Here is a 27,957-nt window from a genome sequence, read left to right on the forward strand (position 1 = left end):
CCATCCTGACTACTGCACAACAGCCCATAGCCCGTTCAGCACTTCCTTCCCCACACCTCAAGGCTCTCTCTATACTTGTGTAACATACACACACACACGTGCGCATACATGCACACACATACACACCTATGTCACCAAGAATCCAGTTCTGACGTGTTGATGTAAGGGGCAGCCTATTTTTCCCACGTCCCCTTCCTGCAGCTTTAGGCCTCCTTGGCATTCACCCTGTGACTGCGGACAGGCAGAGCCCCTCCCCCGCCTTTATACAAACCATCCCACAGCTTTGCAGAGAGTGTCCAAGAGCCTCTCTATGCCCTTCAGCTCTTACCCTTCAGCAGAGAGTGTCCAAGAGCCTCTCTATGCCTGATCTTGTGCTCGAGAGACCAGCCACTCTCAGCGGCGGGGGTCTCCCCTACAGCCCTCTTCTGCTCAACAGAGAATTGGTATGTCTTGGTGAAAAGTGATCAGATGTGTTTTATTGGCTATATGGAGGTGACACCATGTTCCACTAATACTATCATGTATAGTTAACAACTCATGCTCAGTGAGTCTCTTCCCGTGGTCTCTTCCCAAGCTCGGTGACAACGCTGGGTCAGGAGAAAGGATGACTTCACTCCCGAGCAAAGGCCAGTGACCCCCGAGGCACCGGGGGCCACAGAAGGGTCACCTTGCTGGTACAATATGACCCTCACATCTGTTTTTGTTAGAAAGGCTATGTTACAGGACCCCCACCACAGTCAGCTCAGCAAAGAGGAAGGACGGCGTTGAGGGTGATGAGAGCCTGTGACTGGCTTCTATGCTTAGAGACATCAGAAAAGCACAAAAGGAGAGAGAGGTCAGATGTCCCCACTGGATGGAGGCTGGTGACAGCGCTGGCATTCCCCGCCAGGCTCGTCTCACTTCCAATGTCACAGACAACAAGAAGCCAGAACCAAAGTCCAGGAGAAAGGTCCACGCAGACCAGCTCTGTGGGCTCGGCTGCTACTGAACCATGGCGGGTGGGAGGTCTTGGAGCTCCTCCTTGTCTGGGTGGACGTCCGACACCTTGTTCTTCTTGGCGAAAATCTGGTTGATCTCAATGAATGACTTGCCCTTGGTCTCAGGGATGACCATGAAGATGTAGACGGTGGTGAGGAGACAGATTACCGCGAAGATGATGAAGCTGTAGGCGCCGAGACCCACCTGTGGGAAGGAGGGACCAGTGGGGGAGGTTATACACATTAGGAGGTGCTGGAAGGTTCTGGCTTGGCAGATTGGGGATTCGGGTGCCACTCACTTGAATGAATGGGAAGATAAGCCCCACGGCGAAGTTGGAGAGCCAGTGGACGCTGCCCCCGATCATGTAGGCAGCTGGCCTGGAGGATTGTAGGAAGATCTCGGTGATGAACAGGGCAGGGATGGGACCTGAGAGAGGAAAGATAGAGGGATGAGGGAGAGAAGAGGGAGGATGACAGTTAGGTTATAGGGAGACACACTCCCTGAAGACAGAATGACTCACTAAGGATCCTTGAGCCCATGGGTGTTTTGGCACCCTGGTTACCTGGCCACGGGGGCAGTACATATCTCTAAGGCACAGGACTTTGGGGGGCGTGGCTGAGTGAGGAAGTCATAAGGATGTCGGGTGTGGTGGATGGTAGAGGCTGCCTGTGGCGCTCACTCTGCCAGACTAACATGGCAACACCTTCAACCCGTCGTGCTAATTGCAGCCCCTTCCATCCTGGGCTAAAAGGAGCAAGGGAGAAGCCACTTGGGATGTACCCACCGTCCCTGGGGATTCTTAGAGAAGCTCACAGAGGACCAGGATGTGGGGCACTGAAACTATGACACCAGTTTAGGGATACGTACTGGGCCCCACAGCATGTCCGATGACGTAGACAATGACGCAGACGATGCTGACATAAGGCATCCAGGTGATGGTGTTCTGTAGGGGTGGCAAGACAGGCAGTTAGTACTTGGCAAAGCAGAGACCTGTTGGGACCAGGGGCCTTGGGGACCTCAGAGCAGAGGTGGTACTGCTGGGTCTGCAAGGAGCCAGCGGTGACTCTACTATGCCACTTGATGAGATCTTAGAAGTTGTCTGAGAGAGGCTAGATCTGCTGAGGGAGGGACACACATTTCTAAGACATCTGACAAAGACTATACTTGTTAAAGTAAGTTCATTTTTGGTGTCTAGTGCCTTTACTACGGTGAGAACACAGGTGGGGAACAATATGGTATTGTTCCTGAGCGGGGCCACCAGCATGGCTGGTAGCTGCTGTGGTGGGCTTTTTCTGAAAATACCTTGCAGCTAAGTTACTAACAGGTCTTGAGATCCTTGATGGCTAAGCTGCTCTCCTACTGTGTGTTCAGCCTGTAAAAGCTTATTTTCTCATTGATAGAGCCATGTCACAGACCTGACTATACCTTGACTTCCTATACAATCAGCTCTTACAACCTATGTTAAATGCATAGCTTTAATCTTCCATGCCTTGTCTTTCCATGACCTTGCATGTCCATACGAGCAGTGTGTGTGTGTGTCTGTGTGTCTGTGTGTTGGTAATTGCTTGCTGAAAGTAGCCAGCAAGCACACTTGAACAACAAATATCTCACGTGTCGGAAGTAACATGGATATAGGTGGATAATATTTACGTGTGACTTTGAATGCTATTCTGGGCCAGTTGGGGTAAGTAAATAATAAAAATTTCTGTAAAATAGCCGGGTGGTGGTGGTGCACATCTTTCATCCCAGCACTTGGGAGTTTGAGGTCAGCCTGGTCTACATAGTGAGTTCCAGGACAAGCCAGGGCTATGTTAGGGACAGACATCAGACACAGAGATTATAGGTGCAAGACACAGGAGAGAAGTGGAGAATTTAAATTTGGGTTTCACTCTTAGTTCAAAGCATCCCAAGAGGAAGTCCCCCCCTCTCTTTCTCTCTCCCTTTCTCCATTTCTTGATGAGACAGCAGTGCGTTTTAGCGCCTTCTCTAAGGCTTCTTTAAGTTGTAATAATCGCAGTGTTCCTTACCTGCAGCACCAGTGCGACTGTTACCACGATACAGGCGATGAGGCAGGTGGAGAAGCCAAGGAGGAGCAGAAGTCGCCGTCCCCAAAGCTCTACCACAAATACCTGGAAGTGTGGGAGGGAGGAAATGAGGTACTTGAGCCAGTGCCCAGTGTTTCTGTGGGACAGAGAACCCCTGCCTAGGGCTGCCATCGTGGGAAACCTCACTATCCCTTAACCAACTTTTGAGGGGTCAGGAGGAGTGTGTGCCAAACCACTGGTACATACACAGTCGCACATGCATGCACAGAGCATGTGTCTTTGGGTGGTCCAGCTGAGTCACTAGGGCTCCAGATGTCCACTCGTAAATGAGAGCCCAACTTAAGGGCCTCAGTCCCATGACTCTGAGCCTCAGGCCTTCTGCAAGGAAGGAGCCAGGCATTGGGGTAAACTTGAGAGATCCTGCCCTTGTGGAGGCCTGGCTGGCTCCTCTGAACAGCAGGACAAGTCTCTCTCAAGTACTACCTAAGAAGCGAGTCATGGGCAATAGCCCCTTGCAGGGCCACTGCGTCGCCCTGTGCAGAGACCCGCCCCATTTCTGCTGTGCTCCGCAGCCCCAGCCCTAAGAGGTCAGAGTCACGGAACATAGTGGGAGCATCTGCAGTTGGGTTTGGGCCTCTGCTTCTAGGAATCCACAGCTGCTCCCCATGGGAGTCAGGCATAGCCTCATGCCAGAACTTTGAGGCTGAGACCTCAGAGCCCAAGGGGCACGTTGCATACCTCAGCCTCATCTCTCTCCAAAGTTGGTACCTTCTTCAGTCCCCAGATATCGCTCCCCCCTTGGAGGCTGATGGGACTGCAGACTCACGGACACTCACCGTGACGATGGTCATGAACACATTGACTGCCCCTGTCCCAGCTGTCACAAACTGGACGTCGTTGCTTTTCACACCTGCACTGAGGTAGATCTCGTCAGCGTAGTAGTAGATCTGGAAGGCAACCGTGGGTTTGGCGGAGGGTGGCCAGTGACCCACTGCACCCCAGCCCCTCAGAGCCATAGGCAAGGCTCAGTTTCAGCACCTGGTCACACACTGCCTGCTGCTGCCCCTACGCCCGCGGGATGCCCACCGGTACCGTACCGCGTTCACTCCTGACAGCTGCTGACCGGCCATAAGGGCAATGATGGAGATGAGCTGCCAGCGCAGGGACCGCATCTTGAACAACTTCCACACAGAGATAAAGCCCGCGGCCTTCTCAGCCTCGTCCTCCTTCCGGATCTCCTCTATTTCCCACTGCACATCTTCCCAACCTCGAAGCCTCTGCAGGGCTGAGGGAGAGACGGACAGGGCATGAGCTCAGGGCTGAGGAGCCTGGGGATCAGGGGTCAAGAGGAAACCACAGCAGCCCTCACCTTTCTCGGCGGCTGATTCGTCTTTCTTCTGAATCAGCAGGTAGCGGGGGCTCTCGGGGAAGAAGGGCAGGAGAATGAGCTGCAAGGCTGCGGGCACCCCAGTCAGCCCCAAGAGGATTGGCCAGCCTGCAAGCAAAGGTCTCCTGTCACAGAAGCCTGGGCCTGTGCCCTCTGCCTCGGCCCCTTACACGATGCCAGGCAGTCCAAACCATCACCCTGAGGGTAATGCATTGTCCTTCAGGGACCAGCTGGCCGGAGGGGACTGAGGCTAACACTGTGATCCCACCCCAGGTGTATGTCCAGAGAGGCTTGTGCAGGGGACACAAGGACACCTCAACTGGGGTGGCCAAAGCAGCCCCGATAAACTCAGACACAAAACCAGCAACAGTGCAGATGCCCATTATAGTCCTCATAGAACGAATACGGCAGCAGTTCTGTGTTTCTAGAATGTTCTTCAGCACTGCAAGGGAAACAGTGGTGACCTGGAAACAGCTGTCCAGTGTGACATGGAGCAGAAAAACTTAATGTCCAATGCCCTTACATCAAGTTCAGAAGCAGATAAATCAACCCTACTGTCTCCAAAGGAGAGGAGCCTAGACACAAAGAAAGAAAAGAAGGGTGTATGTCAGCCCGTTCCCCGCACCCCGCTTCTGGGAAGGGAGATGTTATTGATGGGTCTGATGCAGCTCTCTCTTGATCTGCAGAATGGTCACAGTGTCTGGTTTCTTTCTCCTTTATGTTTACTGGGAATCATACATGATATGTTCATAATAAAAATAACTAAATAAAGGGGTTGGGGGATGGCTCAGTGGTTAAGGGAACTTGCTGCTCTTGCAGCGATCTGGATTCAGTTTCTTGTTGTAGAATATTATTTCTGGACAAAGACGTGTTACGTTTGTGCTGCATTTCTTTTTTTCATATTTATTTATTTATTATGTATACAATATTCTGTCTGTGTGTCTGCAGCCAGAAGAGGGCATCAGATCTCATTTCAGATGGTTGTGAGCCACCATGTGGTTGCTGGGAATTGAACTCAGGACCTTTGGAAGAGCAGGCAGTGCTCTTAACCTCTGAGCCATCTCTCCAGCCCCTGTGCTGCATTTCTTTAGGGATGTAAGGATATGTGTCTAATTATGTAAAGATGGGATGCATTTGTTTCACCTTGCTTGCCTGAGGCACCTGACTGACTGGTCTAATAAAGAGCTGAACGGCCAATAGCCAGGCAGAAGGATAGGCAGGGCTGGCAGGCAGAAGGGGAGTGGAGAAGAGAGAGGAACAAGAAAGAGGGGGGGAGAGAAGGAGGGAGATGCCCCCCAGACATGAGAAGCAGTGAAAGTAAGGCATACAGAAGGAAGAAAGGTAATAAGCCCCGAGGCAAAAGGTAGATAAAGAGAAACAGGTTAATTTAAGTTAAAAGAGCTAGCCAGAAAAGAGCCTAAGCCAGGTTGAGCACTCATAACTAAGAAGTCTCTGTGTCATGGTTTGGGAGCTGGTTGGTGGCCTGAAACAAAAAGCCTGGTACAGTTTCTGGCACCCACATGGTGTCACAACACACATACTCAAGAGAGAAACAACAGATACTCAAGCGGGGGACGGAATTGTTTGCTTGCTTTTTCAGTCACTTATTCTTATTTTGTTCTAAGCACATGGGTGTTTTGCCTAAACGTTGTCTGTCTGTGCACCATGTGTACGCCTGGTGCCTGTAGAAACCAGAAGAGGCCATGAGAGCCCTTGACCTGCATGTTTAAGATGTGTTACAAGGGGCAGCGGAGGGATGGCGGGAGGAGAGGCTCCGCCTAGACAGCGGTGAGGCTGGAGGCTGAGGCTGAACTTGTTTCTCTTCCTCTACCATGCGGGTCCTCTGGTCATCGATTTCGCAGCAAGTGCCTCTAACTACTGAATTTTTTTTTTTTTTTTTTTTAAAGAAAATAGAATGTAACTCAGGCTGGCTTCAGGCTTACTCTGTATCTCAAGCTGATTTTAAATTCCTGGGCCTCCTTCCTCTACCTTCTGAGTTCCGGGATTACAGATATGTGCCACTAGTTCTAACTTCCCTGGGTTCTTAGTAGTTGATTCCATAGAAGAGAAACAGGTCCGAGGCACCCTCATTTAGCTGCAATCTTCCTCAAGGCCCGTGTGAACCTCTGAACCTTCACCCCATCCCAAATCCATTGCTCCTGGCCAGGAAATTGGCTTCTAGCTTCTAGACTACGAATTCCATCCAGCGGTAAGTTCAGCTTCAGCCTCACCACTGTCTAGGCCCGAGCATCTCCTCCCACCATCCCTCTGCTGTCCCTTGATCAGAACCAGGCCCCAGATGATCCTGGGACCCTGTGCCTATCCCCTTGCCCTCTCTGCAGCAAGTGCTGCTGTCCTGTCTCCCGTGGGAGCCATAGTCACCAGCCTCTGGGCCCTTCCTCCCAGGCCCTACGCTGCAGCTCTCTGTACGGAGTCACCAAAGATCCCCAGACAGTAATCCAGACCCGACTGTGCAGCCTTGATACTGGGGTGCCTCTTCCTGCGCCTCCTCTGACTTCACGCCTGCTCGCCATCCCTGTTTGAACAAAGCAGCTGGTCTACGCCAGGGATCAGACGGAGGACGATAAAGTGGGGATGGTCAAGACCCAGCCTTGTACTACAGTAGGGTCACAGAGAAGGGCGGAGGGCTAGCATGCCACCATTTTTTTTTTTTTTTTTGGTTTTTTCGAGACAGGGTTTCTCTGTGGTTTTGGAGCCTGTCCTGGAACTAGCTCTTGTAGACCAGGCTGGTCTCGAACTCACAGAGATCCGCCTGCCTCTGCCTCCCAAGTGCTGGGATTAAAGGCGTGCGCCACCACCGCCCGGCAATGCCACCATTTTGAAGTCCCCTAAGAGTAAAATGGATTTTGACACCTTTGGTGTCTCTGCCCAGGTCTAGAATGTTCCCTCCTTGGATAGGACTGTCCCTGCCCTTCTGTCAATGCTGTGCAGTGCAGACGTTGGCTCCTGGCTTTGAGTCCTGTTGGCTGTGGTGACCTGAGACTCCACCTGAGTCCATTCATTTGGGGTCTCAGCTCCTAGGAGCTCCTAGGGAGAATGTGGCCCCTTGACAGGGGTGTTCTGGACACATGCAGGACTGATGGAAAGATGGGAGGGGGTGGCAGTGCAACCCAGAGCCAGGCCCAGGACATTGGACAAGTTTCCAATCCGCTGAGTCTCGGGTCTGTATCTGTAAAGTGGGCGCATTTAAAGTCCATGACCACATGGGCTACTGGGAGGAGCAGATGAGCTACTGCAGGAGACATGGTGTCTGGGGCCATCGCAAGCAAGCGCCATGTTCTGACTGGTGTGATCAGTGAGACTGGTCTCCCTCTTAGAAGCCCAAGAATCAGAAAGAAAAGAAGGAAAGGGAAGAAGAGAAGAGATGGGAAGAGAAGAGAAGAGACAGGAAGAGGAGAGAAGAGGGGAGGAGAGGAGAAGAAAGGAGAGGAGAGGAGAGGGAGTTGGTTGGGCTGGCCTCTGTTGGTAGGGTATTTTCTAGCATTTGCAGAGATCTCTGGATTTGGTCTTCAGCACTGCATAAAACAGCCGTGGTTTTGCATACCCGTAATCTCAGTACTTGTGGCGATGAGGAGATGAGGAGTTCCAGGTCGTCTTTGACTACAATATGAGTTCAAGGACAGCCTGGGTTACATGAGATAGTGCCTCAAAAACAAAAAAAGTGGCTCAAGACTCAAGACAGAGAAAGAGGAGATAATGAGGCCATTTATAAGTTATTGTGTGCTTCTGAGCATGTGGACAGTCACTTAGTAGTTCAAGGGACATAGGCCCTTCCTGTTCAGTCAAGACACCTTGCCGTCTCCTAAAAGGAATGTGTCGCCACATGCTTGTTCAGGGCCCACAAAGTGATTGGCAGGCTATGGACGGAGCATGGCACCAAGCACTGTCTTCCTGGACAGAGCGGGGAAGTCAGCAAAGTCAGTAGTTTTGGGGTGGGGGAGCAGAGGGCAAGGGCAGGGCTCCGTTCTCACCTTCCTCATTGGCCAAGAGATCCCGAAAGCCAAACAGCTGGGCCACAAGGATGCCGATGGTGATGAAGAGCTGGGGCACCACCCCAAGAGCCCCTCGCAGGTTTTTAGGGGCCAGTTCCCCTAAGTACATAGGGACCACATTGGAAGATACCCCTGAAGGAGAATTGAGATAAGAATTTAACCAGGAAAGAGTCGGGGAGACAGATTTAGTCTTTAAGGACCCACCCTACCTTACCAAGCATGCTCTCTAGCCTAGCCCTCCCTTAAAATGGGGGAGAACTCGGCTGGTACTTGCTGTGCAAGAATGAGGACCTGAAAATCAAGAGCAGGAAACAGAGCACGAGCAAGGAACTCAGGACCGCAAGGGGTGCACCCACACACTGAGACAATGGGGATGTTCTATCAGGAACTCACCAAGGCCAGCTGGCCTGGGTCTGAAAAAGCATGGGATAAAACCGGACTTGCTGAACATAATGGACCATGAGGACTACTGAGAACTCAAGAACAATGGCAATGGGTTTTTGATCCTACTGCATGTACTGGCTTTGTGGGAGCCTAGGCAGTTTGGATGCTCACCTTACTAGACCTGGATGGAGGTGGGTGGTCCTTGGACTTCCCACAGGGCAGGGAACCCGGATTACTCTTAGGGATGATGAGGGAGGGGAACTTGATGGGGGAGGGGGAGGGAAATGGGAGGTGGTGGCAGGGAGAAGGCAGAAATCTTTAATAAATAAATAAAAAAAAAAAAAAAAAAAGAATGAGGACCTGAGTTCAATTTCCACATAAAGCTGGATATGGGGACCTATACTGGTAATCCCAGTGCAGGGGGCTGGGGAGGCAGGCAGATCGCAGAACTTGCAGGCCAGCCAACCTGGTTCAATGAAAGACCTTGTCTCAAAGAGCAATGTGCAGAGCAAAATAAATAAATAAATTATATATAATCTCCTTGAGAAATTAAAAAATGGTGGCTTGGCAGTAAAGAGAACTGGTTGCTCTTGCACCAGGCAGCTCACAGCCTGTAGCTCCACTTCCATTGGATCTGACGCCCTCTTCTGACCTCTGCAAGCACCTGCACTCATATGCACAGAGCCAGCCCCTAGCCCCTCCACTCAATAATAAACTAAATAGTAAAAGCATAGGTGGGGGACTGGAGAGATGGCTCAGTGGTTAAGAGCACTGACTGCTTGTCCAGAGGACCTGGGTTCAATTCCCAGCACCCACACGACAGCTAACAACTGTCTATAACTTCAAGATCTGACATGACACCTTTACCCAGACACATATGCAGGCAAAACACCAATGCACATAAAATAAAAGTAAATATTAAACAAAAAAGACTAGCTGGAATGATGGGAGTATAGTTCATTGGTAGAGTGCTTACTGGTCTGCACAAGGCTTTGGAAAGTAAGTAGGTTTGTAAATTTGCCCAATACTGTGGTGTACACCTCTACTTCAGCACTTGAGCAGGAGGATTACTGCAAGTTCTAAGTCAGTCTGGTCCATATAGCAAGTTCCAGGTCAGCCAGGACCATGTAGTAAACCCTGTCACAAAAGCCAAAGGAGGGCCCTGTCACAAAAGCCAAAGGAGGGCCGACAAGATGGTTCATTGGGTAAAGGCACTTGATGCAAAATCTAACAACCTGAATTTGCTTCCTGGGTCCCATATGGTGGAAAGGGAGAAATGACCCCTCCAAGTTCTTCTCTGACCTCCACAGACTTGGAGTGGTATACGCGTGCCCCTCGCATCCACATAATACACACTCAACAAATAAATGTAAAAAATAAAAGCAGCAAGACGGGCGGTGGTGGCGCACGCCTTTAATCCCAGCACTTGGGAGGCAGAGGCAGGCGGATCTCTGTGAGTTCGAGACCAGCCTGGTCTACAAGAGCTAGTTCCAGGACAGGCTCCAAAACCACAGAGAAACCCTGTCTCGAAAAACCAAAAAAATAAAATAAAATAAAAGCAGCAAAGTGAAAACCAACTGAAGAGTTAGGACACTTACAAGGTGGGAAGCAATCTCTTTGAGTATTTTGGGGGGAAGGGGTCTTGCTGTGTAGCCCATGTTAACCTCAAACTAGAGCTCCTTCTGCCTCAGGCAGCCAGTGCTAAAAAGACAGGGATAGCCCTCGCTCTGTTGGGGCAGACTCTCCAGACCGAGCTGGGAAGACCCTAGAGTTGGAGCTGGGGGTTTGCAATGTCTGCGTTCATTCCTTCTGGCCAGGGAAAGCCTTCGGTCTTCCTGTCAAGGGGTTGATCAACAACGAACCCTTGATCCGTGAGCCTCCGGAAGGCAAGGCTCAGCTACCTTTGCTCCTCACCCACAGCAGGGCTGTGTACTTCATTCTCAGTGAGCCATGTGCTTGGTGCAGGTGGTCCAAGGGGCAGGACACCTGATCACCTGACTGACTTCCAGGTGTGAGCGAGAAGCAGAGCCCAAACAGAGCGGTACGGCACCTCTGGGTCCAAGTGTGAGCTGAGGACCTTTCCAGGGTGTCTCTGAGGTTGGAACTACTTTTCCTACTGTCTCGAGGTGTTCTTTACCCTTTTCCATATTGGAGCACAGTGTGGGCTTTCCCAGAAACCGCAGCCATCTACTGTCACCACTAACTGAACAGGGGCAGATTTGAAAATCCAGCTGGGCCTGTGATTAGGCAGTGGATTACAAGAGGCCTTCTGACTGTGGTCCCATCCCATGGCCACTGGGCTCCTTTCTCCCACGGACCAACCGCACACATCCCTGTTACCCATTGCACTGGTCGCAAGGTTGCTGGCCATTGCCGTGTGTGCTGCCCATGCCACCATGCCCTTCCTGAACTCCCCAGAGGAATTCATGAGATGCTTCTTGGTCCTAGGGATGGTGGTCGGGTTTGTACTTTTGCTGACTTATTTCCTGTATAAATATCATGTGTCTCATGAAAACAAGAAGGAAATCCAACTGTCTGCTGTTAAGACATTGAAGGGAGTTGTGAGCATGTGGAGCAAGCCTTTCTTTTTACGAAACTTGTGTGCTGGTGCACGCCCAATAATCCCAGTACTTCCAAGCTTGGTGCAGGAGGATTGCTGAAAGTTTGAAGTCATCGTGGGCTACAGAGGAGACCTTGTCTCAAAAGCAAATACGAACAAATGAAAGAAAACAATTGAGGTCTTGCTACACATACACAGTCCAGGCTACCTCAAACTGGTAATCCTCCTGCCTCAGTGTTAGACTGTAGTGAGGAGACCCCATCTCCACAGGCTGGAATTTATTTGTGTGTGTGCTGTGAATGAAGCCAGGCCCTTGATCTTGCCAGGCAAATGCTCTACCACTGAGCTGTATTCCCTGCGGTCTTTTACATTTTGTTTTGTTTTGAGACAGGGTATGCATGAGCTAATCAAGACCTTATTCTGTAGCCCAAGCAGATCTTGAACCTGAAATCCTCTTACCTTTGCCTATTAGGTGGCTGAAATCATAGGTACATGCCACCAGGTCCAGCTTAGGTCAAGATTTTTAAATTACATTTGTGTGTGTGTGTGTGTGTGTGTGTGCGTGTGTGTGCTTTTGGGGAGCCAGGCTTCCATCACGCAGGTTCCTGGGATAGAATTCAGGTGGTCAGGCTTGGTGCCCAGTTGCCTCCACTTGATGAGCCATCTTTACCAGTCCTAGGTTTGCATTTTTAGCTCTGATTTATTGATCAGCATTTTTAATATTTTCTTATTATTTTTGGAAACCCATCCTGGATGCTTACGATCAGTGGGAAAGAGACTGTACTAGCTTATAGCTGACAACATCTAGAAGTTTCTGCAGGGAAAACCAAAGGCAGAGCCAAGCCAGGTGAGGCCATGATGGCAGGGATGGCTTCCCCGGGTACTCTCAGGGATAGGGGTGTGTGTGGGGGGGAGGGGAGGGATAAGGAACAAGAACTCAGTTCTGAGTGAAGTTTGCCCCATGGCTAGTTTTCTCCTAATGTGGCTATTTCTCCCCCCGCCACACTGTCTGGCAGTTCTTCACTCTGGCTAGCCTGAGCTAAGTTTTGTACATCAGGCTGGCCTCAAACTCACAGAGATCCACCTGTCTCCGCCTCCCAAGCACTTGAATCAAAGGTGTGCCACCTCTGCCTCACCAGCCTGTGGCCTTCTCTGCCTGCTGAGGAGCTGCAGGGATTTTCCTATGTCAGCCATCCCTACCCCACATCTGGAAGGAAAGCCTTCTCTGAGACCCTCTAGAAGGAGACGGCTGAGGGCAGAGTTCAGGGAGTGCCCACCCTGCTTCTGAAGGACCCTGAGAATTGGCAAAGCCACTCCTGATTGGGCACTGGGAAAGACTGACGGTTGGGGAAGCTACAAGTGTGGTTTTCAAATGTCCTAAAAGTGTCTCCATTTCTAGACAATTAGGGAAGAACTTTCTGAAACCAATGTAGCAGATCCCAGGCAGCCTGGGCTGAGAAGGCGGTAGGTGACGTTCACAAACCAGTTTCACACACCGCCCCCACACCCCCCAACAGGGTTTTTCTGTCTAAGCCTGACTGTCCTGCCCCTGCCTCCTGAGTGCTGGGTTTAAAGGCACACGCCACCATTGCCCAGCCCAAGTTCCACAACTTTTTTTTTGTTTTGTTTTTTGTTTTTTTGTTTTTCAAGACAGGGTTTCTCTGTAGCTTTGGAGCCTGTCCTGGAACTCCCTTTGTAGACCAGGCTGGTCTCGAACTCACAGAGATCCGCCTGCCTCTGCCTCCTGAGTGCTGGGATTAAAGGCGTGTGCCACCACCGCCCGGCTAGTTCCACAACTTTTTAAAACTATATTTAACTATAGTTTTAAAAAGAAACCCAGAAATCTATTGTTCAACTTGTTTCTCCCACAGATACACAGATGAGCAACAACTGAAACAAAATTTCATTAGCCTTTTCTGTTCTTGTGACATGACGTAGGACGGTCTATTCTCAAACAAAGGAGCTGCTCACTAAGTAGACGGCACTACCCCCGCCCGACACTACCCTTGTCCGACACTACCCTCCGGCCGACACTACCCTCTGACTGGCAATACCCTCTGGCTGACGCTACCCTCTGACAGACACTACCCTCCGACAGACACTACCCTCTGACAGACACTACCCTCTGACAGACACTACCCTCTGACTGACGCTACCCTCTGACAGACACTACCCTCTGACAGACACTACCCTCCGACAGACACTACCCTCTGACAGACACTTCCCTCTGACAGACACTACCCTCCGGCCAACGCTACCCTCCATCTGACCATTTTCATAGTTGATGCTGAGATTCTGATAAAGGGACGAGACTGGAAGGACCGTTCTAAACTCAGGCTTTGTAGTTTTTTCTTACAGAGAACAGCTTTCTTTGGCTGGGAATTGTGGCTCAGGGATAGAGTGCTCATCTAGCTCTCACGGCCCTAGGTTCAATCCTCGCCTTGGAAAAACAAGCCAAAGACAGCGTTCCCTGCAGGAAGCATTACAGTGAGGGTCTGCCCAGTGCCCACTCATGAGGATGAGGCACAGACTCAAGTGCCTATGTAGGGTCCATTTCAGTCTCTGTGTTCCTGAAGCCCCAGACTGCAACAAATCCCTGGGAGCCGGTTCTGCCTACCCCATGCTGAACGGCACTGCCGGGCAGGGCTCCTTACCTGCACATATTCCAACCAGAAGTCTGGAAACAATGATAAGCTCATAGGTTTTGGCAACTTTGCTGCACCCCATTAGGATGGCTGGGATGATGGAGAATATATTGTTGAAGAGCAGGGCCCCCTTTCTGTAGCGAGTGTGAAAGAAGTCAGATCAGCGTGAGGACTCATTCATTCACGTCCTCCGCACGAATTCACGCAGTCAATACACACTCAGTGTCTGCTCAGAGCAGTGAGCTTCCCCGGGACCTGAGACTGACAGAACAATCCTGCTGTGGGAGCCGAGGACAGAGGGCATCGATGACGGGAGCAGAGGGAACAGACTTGCCCTAAGATACAGTAAAATCAGTCTGCTATGGCATCAGTGGGCTGTGGTCATGGATCCCCAGAGCCCATTGGTTTAGACCAAACCTGGTGGCACATTGTGGAGATTGTCCAAAAACAAGCGAGTCTTGGGGATGTGGCTCGGGCGGGAGAGTAGCTGCCGAGCCTGTGCTGAGGCCCTGATTGAGTTCCAGCATAACAACCAAAACACCAAAAACAGAACATGCGGACTGCAGAGATGGCGCCATGGTTAAGACCGTTCTGCTCTTGCAGAGGACCCGAGTTCAATTCCCAGCACCGACATGGTGGCTCACAACTGTCTGAATCTCCAGTTCCAGAGGAACTGATACCCTCTTCTGGTCTCTTGGGCATCAGATTCACATTCAGGGAAAACACCCAGACATATAAAATAAAATGAAGAACAAAAATTAAACAAACAAACAATAAAAAATGAATCTAGACACGGATTTTGTACCCTTCGCAAATAGTAATTCAATAAGATAAAAGACAAAAAAGTAAAGCTGAAGCCGGGCAGTGGTGGCGCACGCCTTTAATCCCAGCACTCAGGAGGCAGAGGCAGGCAGATCTCTGTGAGTTTGAGGCCATCCTGGTCTACAAGAGCTAGTTCCAGGACAGGAACCAAAAAGCTACGGAGAAACCCTGTCTCGAAAAATCCAAAAAAAAAAAAAAGTAAAACTGAAATATTCTAGGAGTATAAAAATCTAGGTGGCTTCTCAAGGTGTTTTTACATACAGCACCAATCATAACACAAGAGTAAGAACCGCTGTTTACACTGAAGAAGAAAGAGCTGTGCATATGCACACATACATACTACTTAAGAAATTTTTTTGTTGTTTTGTTTTTCAAAACAAGGTTTCTCTATGTAACAGCTCTGGCTGTCCTGGAACTCTTTGTAGACCAGGCTGGCCGCGAACTCACAGAACTCCACCTGCCTCTGCCTCCTGAGTGCTGGGATTAAAGGTGATTAAAAAAGATCTCACTATGCCATATAGGCTAGCCTATGACTTTAGCCTTTGCTGCCCCAGAAGTGCTGGGGCCACAGGAGTGAGCTACCCTGCTCAGCTGTGAATGCATCTCTTGAAGTGCTTTGGGTAGTGTTTGGAACACAGAAACCATCCATAAACCAAGTCACTGTTGCTGTTTTTAAAATACCTGCAAATATTTAAGGTATCTGTAAACAAGTGAGTGCACCCTGATTAAATTCCAAGTGGACAGCTCAGTGAGCAACACTGGGCCCTCCTGAGCAAGCGCTCACTGCGTTCGGCAGATGTGACTCATACCGGGGCCCATGGAGGAGACAATGGGTTCAACACTAACCTCACAGGACAATCTTAGGGTCCCAGATCCCCAACCAGAGGTTGTATACTTAAGAAAAAAAATTTAAAGATTCATTTAAATATTTAATTTTATGTGTATGAATATTTTGCCTGAATGCATGCTTGTGCACTGTGTACGTGCCTGGTGCCTGTGGAAGTCAGAAGAGGGCATCAGATCCCCTACAGTGCAGTTGCAGATGGATTGGGAGCAGCCATGTGAGTGCTGGGAACCAAACCTGGGTCCTCTGCAAGAGAGCAGCAAGTGCTCTTAACCACAGAGCCGTTTCTTCAGCCCCAAGACTCTTTTCAAAACTACTGAAGAAGGAATGTTCCAGATTCTGGTCTTGATTCGAGATCATGACTGGGTTTTACTTTGTAGACCAGGCTGGCATTAAATCCAAGACCCTTCTGCCTCCACCCACCGAGTCCTGAGATTGTAGGACGCATGCCTGCATATGTGCACTTAACTCTTCCAAAGTCAAAAACACCAATGAGGAAGTAGTTTTTGGTTTAAGTGAGGCAAAGGACTTGACTTGTGTCTTCTCTGCACACAATGCTCATTCCTGGGGGTGTCCCCAGCCATCCCTGGGACCTAGGTCTCTTGTCTAGGTTCCCAAACATTAGTCATTTGAATAACCCCAAAAGAAGATAAGATTTGCTATCCCGGTCATTACCTTCCTCTCATGACAAGGCCTTCAGTTTTAGGCCCGTGTTTAAAAGCGCCAGGACCTATCCCAGGGACATGAACTGACTTTTTGGAGCCCACCTCCTATGGTGGGATACTTTGCTCAGCCTTGATATATGGGGGAAGGGCTTGGTCCTGCCTCAAGTTGGTATCCTACACCTTGCTGACTCCCCAAGGAAGGCCTTACCCCTACTCTGAGGAGTGGATGAGGGATGGGAAGAAGGAGGTGGGGCAAGAGAAGGGTAGGAAGGGGGAACTTGGGTTGGTATGTAAAATGGAAAGTTAATTTTTTAAATAAAAAGATATGAAGAAAAGTCAATGGAATGTGAATGATGAAATGGATTATCTAACAATAGAGGATAATATTCAGGAGGGAAAAAGCTGATGATGAATATCTACAAGTTTGGGGTAATAAAAATCTATCTGTCCTGATGGGGCATGCTGGCACATGACCGCAGTCCCATCGATTGGGAGCTCAAGATCACCCTTGACTACACAGTGAGTGGTCCAGCTAGTGAAGGGCCTGCTGGACAAATGCGGAGACCCGCATTCTGATCTCCAGAATACATTCAAAAAGCTAGGGACAGTGGCACGTGGCTGTGGCCCCAGGAATGGAGGTAGAAGGGATGGGGGCAGGGGCCACAGGGAAGGGGAGGCAGGAAAACTGGCATACACTGAGCAGCCGGCTTCTGACATACACTGGGCAGCCGGCTAAACCGAATCCAGCAGCCTCGAGATTCAGGGAGGTGAACAAAGGTGGGGCTGCCGTGGAAGAAGGCCTGTAATCCCAGCACTTGGGGAGTAGCCGCATGGGGATGTCTGTGAGTTTGAGGTCAGCCTGGGCTACATAGTGAGACCCTATCTTTTAAAAAAAAGATGGGGAAGAGGATGGATAGACAGCCTAGTGGTTAAGAATTCTTGCTGCTCTTGCAGAGGCGCTGTGGGATAAGGCTCTGTACCCTGTAAAGATTTGTCACTCATATTGGCTTAATAAAACACTGATTGGTCAGCAGCCAGGCAGGAAGTATGAGTGGGGTGACCAGACTAGGAGAATTCTGGGAAGAGGAAAGGTAGAGAGGCAGCCATCAGCCAGACACAGAGGAAGCAAGATGAGAATGTCTCACTGATAAAAGGTACCAAATTATGTGACTAAACATAGATAAGAATTATGGATTAGGGGGAGGGGGGAGGTAGGGAGGGGAGCAGAGAAAAATGTAGAGCTCAATAAAAATCAATAAAAAAGCAAAAAAAGAATTATGGATTAATTTAAGTTGTAAGAGCTAGTTATAATAAGACTGAGCTAATAGGCCAAATGGTTTATAATTAATATAAGCCTCTGTGTGTTTCTTTGAAATTGAACAGCTGCAGGACCGGATGGGACAGAAACTTCAATTTACACAGAGGACCTGGGGTTCCCTTCCCAGTACTCCCATGGCAGCTCACACAGCAGTTCTTAACTCCAGTTCCAGGGGATCCAGTGCCCTCTTCTGGCCTTATCAGGCACCAGGCACACAAGCAGTGCACATACATACATGCAGGCAGGCAGAACACTCACACACATAAAAAAAAAAAAAAAACAATGTTTTTCTAAAAGGGGAGATCAATAGAGGAAAGACAGCAACATTTACTGCTAGCTTCCTCAAGCACACACATGAGTTTGCACTTGCACAACTATGCTTACATGCACACACCAACACCAGTAAGTACATACACCATAACACATACATGTATGCTCGCATGCACACACGTGCATGCATGCACACACACATGTTCACAGGCATGCAAATGTAGCCCAAGACAACCTATTCATCTCTTACCTGCCCAATTTATCTACCAAGGGTCCAACCAGGAGAGAGCCTATGAAGCCCCCAAAGGGGAACATGGACACCGTCACGGACCACAGAAGCGTCAGGGTGAAGGAATCAAGGAAATCCCCGGTTCTTTCGTTGTGGGTGTTGTTGTAAAATTGTTGCATGAACTGGGGGCGAAGAGCACAGACCGACAGAACCAGATGAGTTCATTTTGCAGAAAGAATTAATGGAGGTGCTTAGCCAGATGGAGACAGCCCTTCTGGAGACAGGGACAGAGCTGCCTGGGTAGTGCGTAGGTTGGAACATCCATGGGAAGAACTCTGGCAGGCCAACCCCTGCAGTGTTTCTCACACCCTGGAATGGCTGCAGCCATCCAGATGGTGTGGCCACTGCCCTCCAGGTGACTCCACACACTGCCATCCCAGAAGAGGGATGAGAACCTGAGGTCTGAGGACTTGGTCACTGGCTTGGCCTGGGTCCTGACGGCCAAGGGTCCTTGGCTGTGTTTGCTCTCTGGGGACCACATGCATCTCTAAGCCCCTCCCTCTGTCCGCAGCTGTGGCTCACTTACCACAGTGGCCTACCTACCTCTGACGGTGAGTTAACAGCAGACACGTTGTACCCATATTGGAAAGATGAACCGAAGGCAGCTATCAATGTTGCCAGGGCCAGCACCAGGGTCAGTTTCTGTGAGAGGTAGGGTGGATGTCAGGGAGCAGGCATGGGAGGTCTCCTGCTGTACTTCTAGTGTGCACACAGCCATTTTAGCATCACCCTTAGTCTTCCATCTACTCTCTACCCAAAGACTGACTCACTGAGGCTAGAACAGGCTCTCAGCCAGGCACTCCTCCAACCCCGTGTTATCCAGACTGTTCTCCAACTCCTCAGCTCAAGTGCTTTCCAAAGCTGTAGTGTTTCCCAAGGATTCCTCACACACCAGGGGCACCTGTGTGTGGATCTGCATGTGCTTATGTGCACCAGGAGCACCTGTGTGTAGGTGTGTGCGTGTGCTAGGGGCACCTTGTGTCGGTCTGTGCATGTATGTGTACCAGCAGCATCTGTGTGTAGGTCTGTTCATGTGTGTGTGTGTGCACCAGGGGCACCTGCACATGTGTGTGTGTGCACACGTATACACGCACACCAGGGCGCACCTATGTGTGGGTCTGTGTGCTTGTGTGTACCAGGAGCACCTGTATGTGGTTGTGTGTGTGTGTGTGCACCAGGAGCATCTGTCCGTAGGGGCTGTTACATATGTGTGTGCACCAGGGGTACTTTGTGTGTGTGTGTGTGTGCGTGTACACCAGAAACTCCTGAATGTGTGTATGTGGGAACTGTGCGTGTGGGGTCTGTGTGTAGGCACCAGGAGCACAAGTGTGTGCGTTCGTGTGTGCATGTGTGCTCCAGAGATACATGCAGTCAGCTTTTGAGGAGTTGGTTCTTCTTTTCCACTATCACATGGGTTCCAGACATCAAGCTCAGACCAGCAGGTTTGCTTGCTAAGTGCTTTTACCTTCTGAGCCACAGCTTGATCTCTTCCTTCTTTCCAGACAAAACCAACAACCACAGGGCAGGACTTTTGTCATTTTTGCTCACCACTGTACCAACTAGCACCTTGGCTGATGCCTGGCTTTACTGGCTGTAGTGATATTTTATTTGTATTTTAATAAATAAAGCAGCCGGGCGGTGGTGGTGCACGCCTTTAATCCCAGCACTCGGGAGGCAGAGGCAGGTGGATCTCTGTGAGTTCGAGGCCAGCCTGGTCTACAAGAGCTAGTTCCAGGACAGGAACCAAAAGCTACGGAGAAACCCTGTCTCGAAAATCCAAAAATAAAAAAAATTAAAAATAAATAAATAAAGCTTGCCTGAAGATCAGAGTGCAAAGCTAACCCACTAGAGGCCAGGGAGTGGTGGCACACTCCAGGACTCAGGAGATAGAGGCAGATGGACCTCTGTGAAGTCAGGGCTACCCTGGGCTATCTAGAAACTGACCCAGGTGGTGGTGGCTCACACCTTTAATCCCAGTGTTTGGGAGTCACACACCTTTAATCCCAGCACTAAGGAGGTGGAGGCAGGAGATATGGCTGGGTGGAGAGAGGAATATAAAGGGGAAGAGACAGGCACTCACTGGAGTTGGAGTCTGGGGTTTGGTGGAGACACAGTGCAGTCTGGGCAGTCTGAGGGTCGCCCCTTTGGTCTGAGCATTGGTGGAGGTAAAAGGTCTCTCTAGTAGCTTTACTGCTCTGCTTCTCTGATCTTCAGTTTTAACCCCTATATCTGTCTTTGGGCTTTTATTTTTCATGCTACAATTAGTTGCTAGTTGGGTGGATGGATGGATGGATGGATGGATGGATGGGTGGGTAGGTGGGTCGATGGGTGGATGGATGGATGGGTGGGTGGGTGGATGGATGGATGAGTGAGTGGATGGATGGGTGGGTGGATGGATGGATGGATGGATGGATGGATGGGGGGATAGGTGGGTCGATGGGTGGATGGGTGGGTGGGTGGGTAGATGGATAGATAGATGGGTGGGTGGGTAGATGGATAGATAGATGGGTGGGTGGATGGATGGATGAATGGGTGGGTGGGTGGATGGGTGGGTGGACGGATAGGTGAGTGAATGGATGGGTAGATGTCTGGGTGGTCGGGTGAACGAGTGGATGGACAGGTGTATTAGACATTGACTGGTTCTTGTACATGCTAATCAAGCTTTCCACCACCATTTAGGTTTGTTTTTTGTTTTTGTTGTTGTGTTTTGAGGCAGGTCTTGTTAAGTTGCCCAGGCCTTGAATTTTTGATCATCTTGCCTTAATCTCTCTGGATTCTAGCATTGTAGATGTGTGAGGTGTGAGCTACATGCCTGGCTGGCTAGCTTGCTCTCTCTCTCTCTCTCCCCCTCTCTCTCAGAGTCTCTCTACTACCTGGACCAGGCTGGCCTTGAACTCACAGAGATCTGTCTGCCTCTCCCTCTGCAGTGTTGGGATTAAAGGCGTGCGACACCACACTTAATCCGTGAACTGTCAAGAAGAGATCTTGATGATGGAAAAGCTCTTAGAAGAGTTCTAGGCTTTCATGTATTTCTCCAGCTCTAGAGATTTCTCTCAATCTCCAAGAAGAGAGCTGCACGGGCTGGGGGCCCTCACAGCAGAGGGGGTCCCCAATAGTCTCTGCCTAACAGTGGATGCCATGAGCATTCTTTCACTGCTGACCTGCAGTGTTTAAAAACTAGATTTACAGCTGGGTAGTGCTAGAGCACACCTTTAGTCTCAGCACTTGGGAGGCAGAAGCAGGCAGATGTCTGTGAGTTTGAGGTCAGTCTAGTCTACAAAGTGAGTTTCAGGACAGCCAGGGCTATACAGAGAAGCCCTGTCTTTAAAAAAAAAAATTAGATTGATTTAATTATGTGCACGTGAATACAGGCGCTCCAAGAGGCCAGAGGTCAGAGCTGCTGGAACTGGACTTACTGACAGCTGTGGGCTGCCCAGTGTGGGTGCTGGGAATTGAACTTGTGTCCTTTGGAAGGGCAGCAAGCATTCTTAATGCTGAGCTATCTCTTCAGCAGCTTTTTGATCCTCTGATGAGGAGTGTGGCTCACGAGGCTACATCCCACCTGCAATACCAAAACTGACCAGTTTTTGCCCCCAAGCTAGGTCCTTTCTCCTTCCCCGCCTGGAACTATAGGGCCAAAAAGACTGAGCACCAACTAACAATGAAAGAGGCTTTTATTCTTGACCAAAAATAGTAGTGGGGGAAAGATTTACAAATTAACCCTCCCCTTTACCTTTTTTAAATTTTTTAGATGGAGGGAGGGTTTCATTAAGTTGCCTAGGCTGACTGGGCTGCCTTGAATTCTCTCTGCAGCCCAGTCTTCCACTGAATTTGTGTTCCTTGTGACCCCTCCTTCCAAGCAGCAGGCAGGTCTGGCTTTTCTTTACGGTGTGTACCGTGGTGTTTGCGCACTCTTTGTGAAACGGTTAGCACCGTTTAGCTTATCAGTACGCTCACCACCTCACGTCGTTATCTTTGTGTCTGTGTGTGGTGAAGGCGTGTAAAATGTACTCAGTGAATCTCAAGCAACCAAGGAGGACTAGCTCCAATCAACACGGCCAGCCTGCTGCGCGTCCCCGCGACACTCCCTGCAACCACGGTGAGCCTGCTGCGCGTCCCCGCGACACTCCCTGCAACCACAGGCCCTGCCGTGCAGCCCCAGGGCTCGCGCATCCCAGCAGAAACTTTGTACTCTTGAGCCTGCCAGGTACCTCTTCCCCAGGCCCTGGCAACGGCTCTTCTGGTTGGCGCCCGAGTCTGATAATGCAGCTTGTGTCTTTCTATTCTTGCCTCTGCCACTTAGCATCCAGGCTGCAAAGCAGTGGGACTCCTCCATCTTTTGAGAGCGATTAACTGTGTATCTTTACATGGTTGAATCCTGTGTGACGCGAGTTACAGTCTCACCTCAACTTTCTCTTTCTCTCTTTTCCTCCTTTCAAGGTAAGGGAGGAAAAAGAATTGGGGACTAGGACGTGGCTCAGTGACAGGGCACTTGCTGAGCACGGCCGAGGCCCTGGATTCCCTCCTCAGCACCCCACTCTTACCAAATTCCTGGGGAAACATCTTGAGGCTTCAGTAAATTAGCCACCATTGGGGTTGGCCCTGTTGGGTGCCATGAGCCTCAGAGCATCCACAGGATTTATGGCAGTGACGGAACACCTCTATGGAAGTGCCCTTTTCCCCATTCACTGAAATACTATTGAGAATGTTGTTTGCTGCTAAAAAGCAAATCAATTATCACTTACAAATGAGTTAAACATTTTATAATGCTCTGAAAAGAGGGGAGTGATTTTCAGAAAGCTGATGACATAATGCTTAATACCAAAGCAAGGGACATATGAAAACATCTATTAAATGCTAAATGTGAAAAAAAAAAGTACAGGGAAGGGAAGAAGCCCCTCCCCGCGACCCAGCTGATCTATATATGGTAAGTGTCACATGTGGGTGAGCTCATTAGTGAGTTAATACCAAGACAACAGGGAGGACCTGGGGAGGACAGAGGGCAAGTGATTCCCTTCAGGACAGAAACGCAGCCGTGTCAGAGACGTCACAGAACATGTCTTCATTGCCCAAAGTGCTGCTTTGTAGGGAAAAGAGGAGATTGCACTCAACAGTTCTGAAGTAGTTTTGAGTCCTGAGCTGCACAGCTCCCGAGGGACAGCTGGGCCCAACTGCTGCCTGGCATCTTCCCAGAAGATCGCGCCGTCTCTGCCTCCCTGGTTTCTCCTAATCCCCAGGCTCCATGCCTGGCTTCAGGCCTGGGCAAGTAGGGTGCGGGCAGTCGAGGTCAACCCATGCCCCGTGCTAGGGGCTGTCTGAGCTGTCTCCCTCCACCGAGCACTCATCTGCAGAGTGCACCACACGCGGACACCCCCATTCTTTTCATTTCTCCTTGAGCAGTGGGCACAGCGTTTCTGTGACCCTGAACATTCAAGTCCTTAGCCTTAGGTGCCTTCCTATCAAATATCAAATACAGGTGATGGCATTTGACCGGTCAAACCCTTTCTCAGCCCTGACAACCCCAGAGAAGTGTGCGTGGTGGCAGCACAGGCCTGGAATCTCAGCCATCTGGGAGGCTGAGGGAGGGGGATCACAAGTTTAAGGCCAGTCTGGACAATTTAGAGAGCCCCTATTTTAAATTGAAAGTGAGAAAATGACTGGGGGTGCAGTTCAGTGGGAGAGCACTTGCCTAGCATGCGTGAGTCTCTGGGTTAAGTCCCCAGCACTGGGAAATCAACAAATAAACAACAACAACAACAAAACAAGATAATCCAAGTGAGGTCCCTGGGTGCAGGGAGGGGTTGATTCTGCCTCCTAGAGGACATTTGTTTATCATACCTGAAATAAAGTGAGTCAGAGGCCCCGATGGTCCCCCATAGCTCTAGACAGCCCCAGAGATACCTGGTGCCCAGTGTCAATAGTGAGGTCACTGACTCCATAGGATAAACCGAGCAGTAATATCAAGAGGGGCCTTTCCTCCTGGCCAGACACTTCCCATGCATCATCTAACTGTTCTGGCACCCAGGAGAGGGGGTGACCATCAGGTCATTTTCTAGGTGGGAAGACACTAAAAGAGTTAAACAAGGTGAGATGACACGCACCTACACTCCTAGTCCTTAAGAGGTAGAGGCAGGGGGATCAGGAGTTTGAGGCCAGTCTCGGTTGTACTATCTCAATAACTAAGTTACTGCAATTAAATATCTTGCCAAAGTTCTAGCCACAGCTCAGATGGGAAGGAGCTGGCCTCAATAACAGTCACTTCTCCCTCCCAAGCCCACTCCCACTCTCTATGCTGCAGGCCAGGCTTCCTGACTGTATGTCTTATGGACCTCAATAAACACTATTTGGCACAAATGCATGTTTCTCACCCACTTAGGAGCAAATGCTCCTGGAAGGATTAAAATGCAAATTCCTTGCAAGTATTCACTGATTCATGTCACCTTCTTGGCACAGTAGATTTTCTTCAGTCAAAGAAATCTATACCTAACCTCCAGCTGTACTGTGTGCGTTTGGAACAGAAAAAAAACAAACAACAACAACAACAACAAAAAAAACCCCAAACCCTATTTTGTGACAGGGTCTCTATCCTAAGCTGGCTTTGAATTCCCTTTGTAGCTGAGGCTAACCCCTACCTCTACCTCCCAACTGCTAAGACACAAGTGTGTGCCGCCACACCTGGTTAGACCTCAGACTTCATGCATCCTAGGTAAGCACTCTACAAGTTGAAATCCACTCCCCACCTCCCCCCTCCCTGGCAGCCCAATTCCTGGTGCTTTCTCAACAGCTGTTCCAGGGGCATGATTCCTAACAGCCATCTGTCTATTAACACAAATCACGCCTCCTACTATAAAAGCATTGGGCTTCTGAGTGAGCGTCCTCTTCCAGAGAGAGACCATCCCGCTGAAGGCTGGACCTGCAACACCAGAGCCCCGGGGAGTCTCAAGGATGGCTGGGCAGGCCCACAGCTCTGGCTGCTGGCAACCATACACTCACCCCTTCCTTCTTCTCTTGCTCTTCTTTCTCCATCGTTGCTCCACAAGGGCAGTCTGCAGCTCAGCTCCTCAAAGTGCCAGCTGTGCTGTGTGCGGAGGGGAAGACATTTAGAATGCACTTTGGTCATGCCAACTCCCAGCCAATTGCATTTTTATTGCCAGTCTAAATCAGAATAACCCTTTCGGGCACCGAGAAACCGGCCCTTCCTTTCACTTCTGCTTTTTGAGTAAAACCTCTAAAGTTTGGCTAAACCAGTGTGTCTGTCCCCTGAAACTGCCGGCTCAGCATGGGACCCGGAGGAAGCAGCCCTCAGTGTGTCCTCACTGCTCAGGTTTCCACCAGTCCCGCTCTCCCAGAGTGACTAGAGAGGTTATTTCTGTCTGGAACACAAGGACCCAAGCAGCTGTCACCAGCCCAGTATGCTTAATGTTAGCTAATGGGCGACAGATGGGGCCATAGAGACTTAGCAGAGTGGTCCCCAGGACGAGGTCTACAGTCGAGTGTCCCTAGTGGAGAGTCAGTGATTGCCCAAGGAACCATGCCCATTATTATTGGTGCTGGAGACTATTATTATTATTATTATTATTATTATTACTATTATTATTATCGTCATCATCTTTACTATTACTATTATTATTGGTGCTGGAGACCAAGCTGAATGCAAGCACTCTAATGCTGAGCTATGTCCTGGCCCCAAGGAACACTTTTTGAGGAGAAATTTTTATTTTGTCTTTTTAAGGAACCCTGAGTGGCCCAGAGAGGTATGCTCATCACTATGGGGAAAGCAGTAAATACCTCACTCCTTCTCTGCAGGACAGGGTAAGTCTCCGCAGGCGGCTCTGCCCACAGCTTGACCACTGCCTGCTCCTGCGCTCAACACGTGTGTAGTTGCCAGGGCGCTGAGCAGGCCAAATGGCCAAAACCCAGAGCAAAGTCCCACCAGGCCCGCAGATGTTCGTCCTTGTCAGACATGCTCTTTGATCTATTGCTGAGGCTCAAGTCCAATCGGCCGGCATCTTGCGCGCTCCTTCCCCTTCAGCAGTTTATTCGGTGCCCACTATGAGTCCAGGAATGTAGGCCCTCTCAGGTGGCGATGGAGTGTGTGTGTGGGGGATATCTCCCTTCAGCAAAACTTCGCTGTTTTCTTCCCACACAACTCCAACACAAGGGTCTCAACTAAGGCGTGGCAGGACCAGAGCTTTCCGTGTATATCACAGAGTTTGAAAAAGACCTCCCCCCCCAAAAAAAAATGCACGAAAATTGAGGGTGGTTGGCGGTGTCACTTACTTGGGGAGTAAGAAGTGGGGTTATAGAAACGAAAAGAAAGGTCAAGTTTGCCGTCTGGGGCGTGCAGAGGCCCGAGACCGGCTTCTTAGCCTTAGCCCCCCTTATTTCGCTTTTCTCTGTCCGTTTTGCGGTAAGAAGGGATCTGAAAGCTGAGGGTTCAATCCCTGCCTTGACTTCCCCAACAGGGCACGCACAGGCCCATGTTCAGACCCTGAGATAATATCCAGCGGGTATCTAGTTCCTGCGCAGTCGCAGTTCTGCGTAACCAACGCTCATCCTCAGTCCCAAGGGCTCGCGGTGGAGGCCGAGCTGAGCCTGGGAAGAGAGGAGCGCAGCTGGCGGGACCCTGTGTCCCCGGGATGGAGCCGCACTTCTGTCTCGTCCTCTTCATTCTGAACCGTCCTTCTGGCCACAAACGCAACCTACCTGTGGCACAGAAACCACGGCCATTGCCCCAAGGCCACTTCTGGCTACTCCCAGAGGCCGGTCTATAGTCCCGTCCTTTGTGTCCCCTGAAGACCTGTCCTGAGTTCAGGATCCAGCAATGCCACAGTTAACAGTCTCTAGGGGTGGAAGGAGGGCAGTGGGCACTCTTGGGGACACAGCACCCTAGATGTTTCTGGCTGGGGAGTGTGTGGATCTTCACAGTTTTCAGATTGCCCCTCTTATTGTCTCTCCCCTCCCCCCCACTTTCATGATCAGTGGCCTACGGAGCCTTCCCTGGCCATTCTGCCCTTGCTTCTGTCTCCAAAATGTTCTAAAAGATTTATTTCATTCTATGTATGTGAATGTTTTGCCTTCATGTATGTGTGTGTACCACGTGTGTGCTTGGTGCCTGCTCAGGTCAGAAGAGGGAGACAGATCCCCTGGAACTAGGTTCCAGAAGGTCAGGAGCCACCCTGTGGGTGCTGGGAAGAGCAAGTGCTCTTAACTGCTGAGCCACCTCCCAGCCCCTCAAGTTGCTTCTAAATGGAAGAACTTTGCCAAGAGTTCTGGGATGAAGGTGCAGGTCTCAGATCTCAATTCCAAAATCATGATTAGTAAGACAACCCAGAAACCGCCAGAGCACAGCTGTAGAGAAGGTCTTGCCTGGTGTGGTCACAGCTGTAACCCCAGCACTTGGGAGGTGGAGGCAGGTCATCAGATCAAGGTCACCTTTGGATAGACAGCTGTGTAAGACCAGATGTAACAGGAGGGGCTGGCTGCTTGTTTGTTGGGGTTTTTGACCTGCCCAGTACCCCACAACTGTTTAACCCCAAAGAAAATCACACATCGGTCTCCATAAATTATAAGCTGATTGGCCCATTAGCTCTAGCCTCTCACTGGCTAACTTTCACATCTTGATTAACCCATTTTTCTGATCTATGTTAGCCATGTGGCTCAGTACCTTTTTCAGTGGTTACAGATCACATCCTGCTGCTTCGGTGGTCTGAGCAGGAGAGGGGGAGGAATCAACT

The 27,957-nt window shown here is 50.1% G+C and overlaps 1 protein-coding gene across 1 annotated transcript; it reads right to left on the bottom strand.

The window, feature by feature from the left end:
* Positions 1-478: 478 nt before the first annotated feature.
* Slc2a5 (solute carrier family 2 member 5) lies at positions 479-27,957 on the bottom strand. Its single transcript, XM_057784416.1, has 13 exons — positions 27,888-27,957; positions 25,214-25,298; positions 18,764-18,862; positions 18,182-18,342; positions 14,022-14,146; positions 8,403-8,555; positions 4,393-4,518; positions 4,121-4,308; positions 3,860-3,970; positions 3,006-3,107; positions 1,846-1,921; positions 1,277-1,404; positions 479-1,182 (listed from the first exon to the last, which is right to left on the bottom strand). Exons 2-13 carry the CDS (start codon positions 25,244-25,246, stop codon positions 982-984), a joined length of 1,503 nt encoding a protein of 500 aa, XP_057640399.1. The 5' UTR covers positions 25,247-25,298; positions 27,888-27,957; the 3' UTR covers positions 479-981.

This window comes from Chionomys nivalis, chromosome 11 (assembly GCF_950005125.1).
Source record: "Chionomys nivalis chromosome 11, mChiNiv1.1, whole genome shotgun sequence".
In the NCBI taxonomy this organism is placed as follows: Eukaryota; Metazoa; Chordata; class Mammalia; order Rodentia; family Cricetidae; genus Chionomys; species Chionomys nivalis.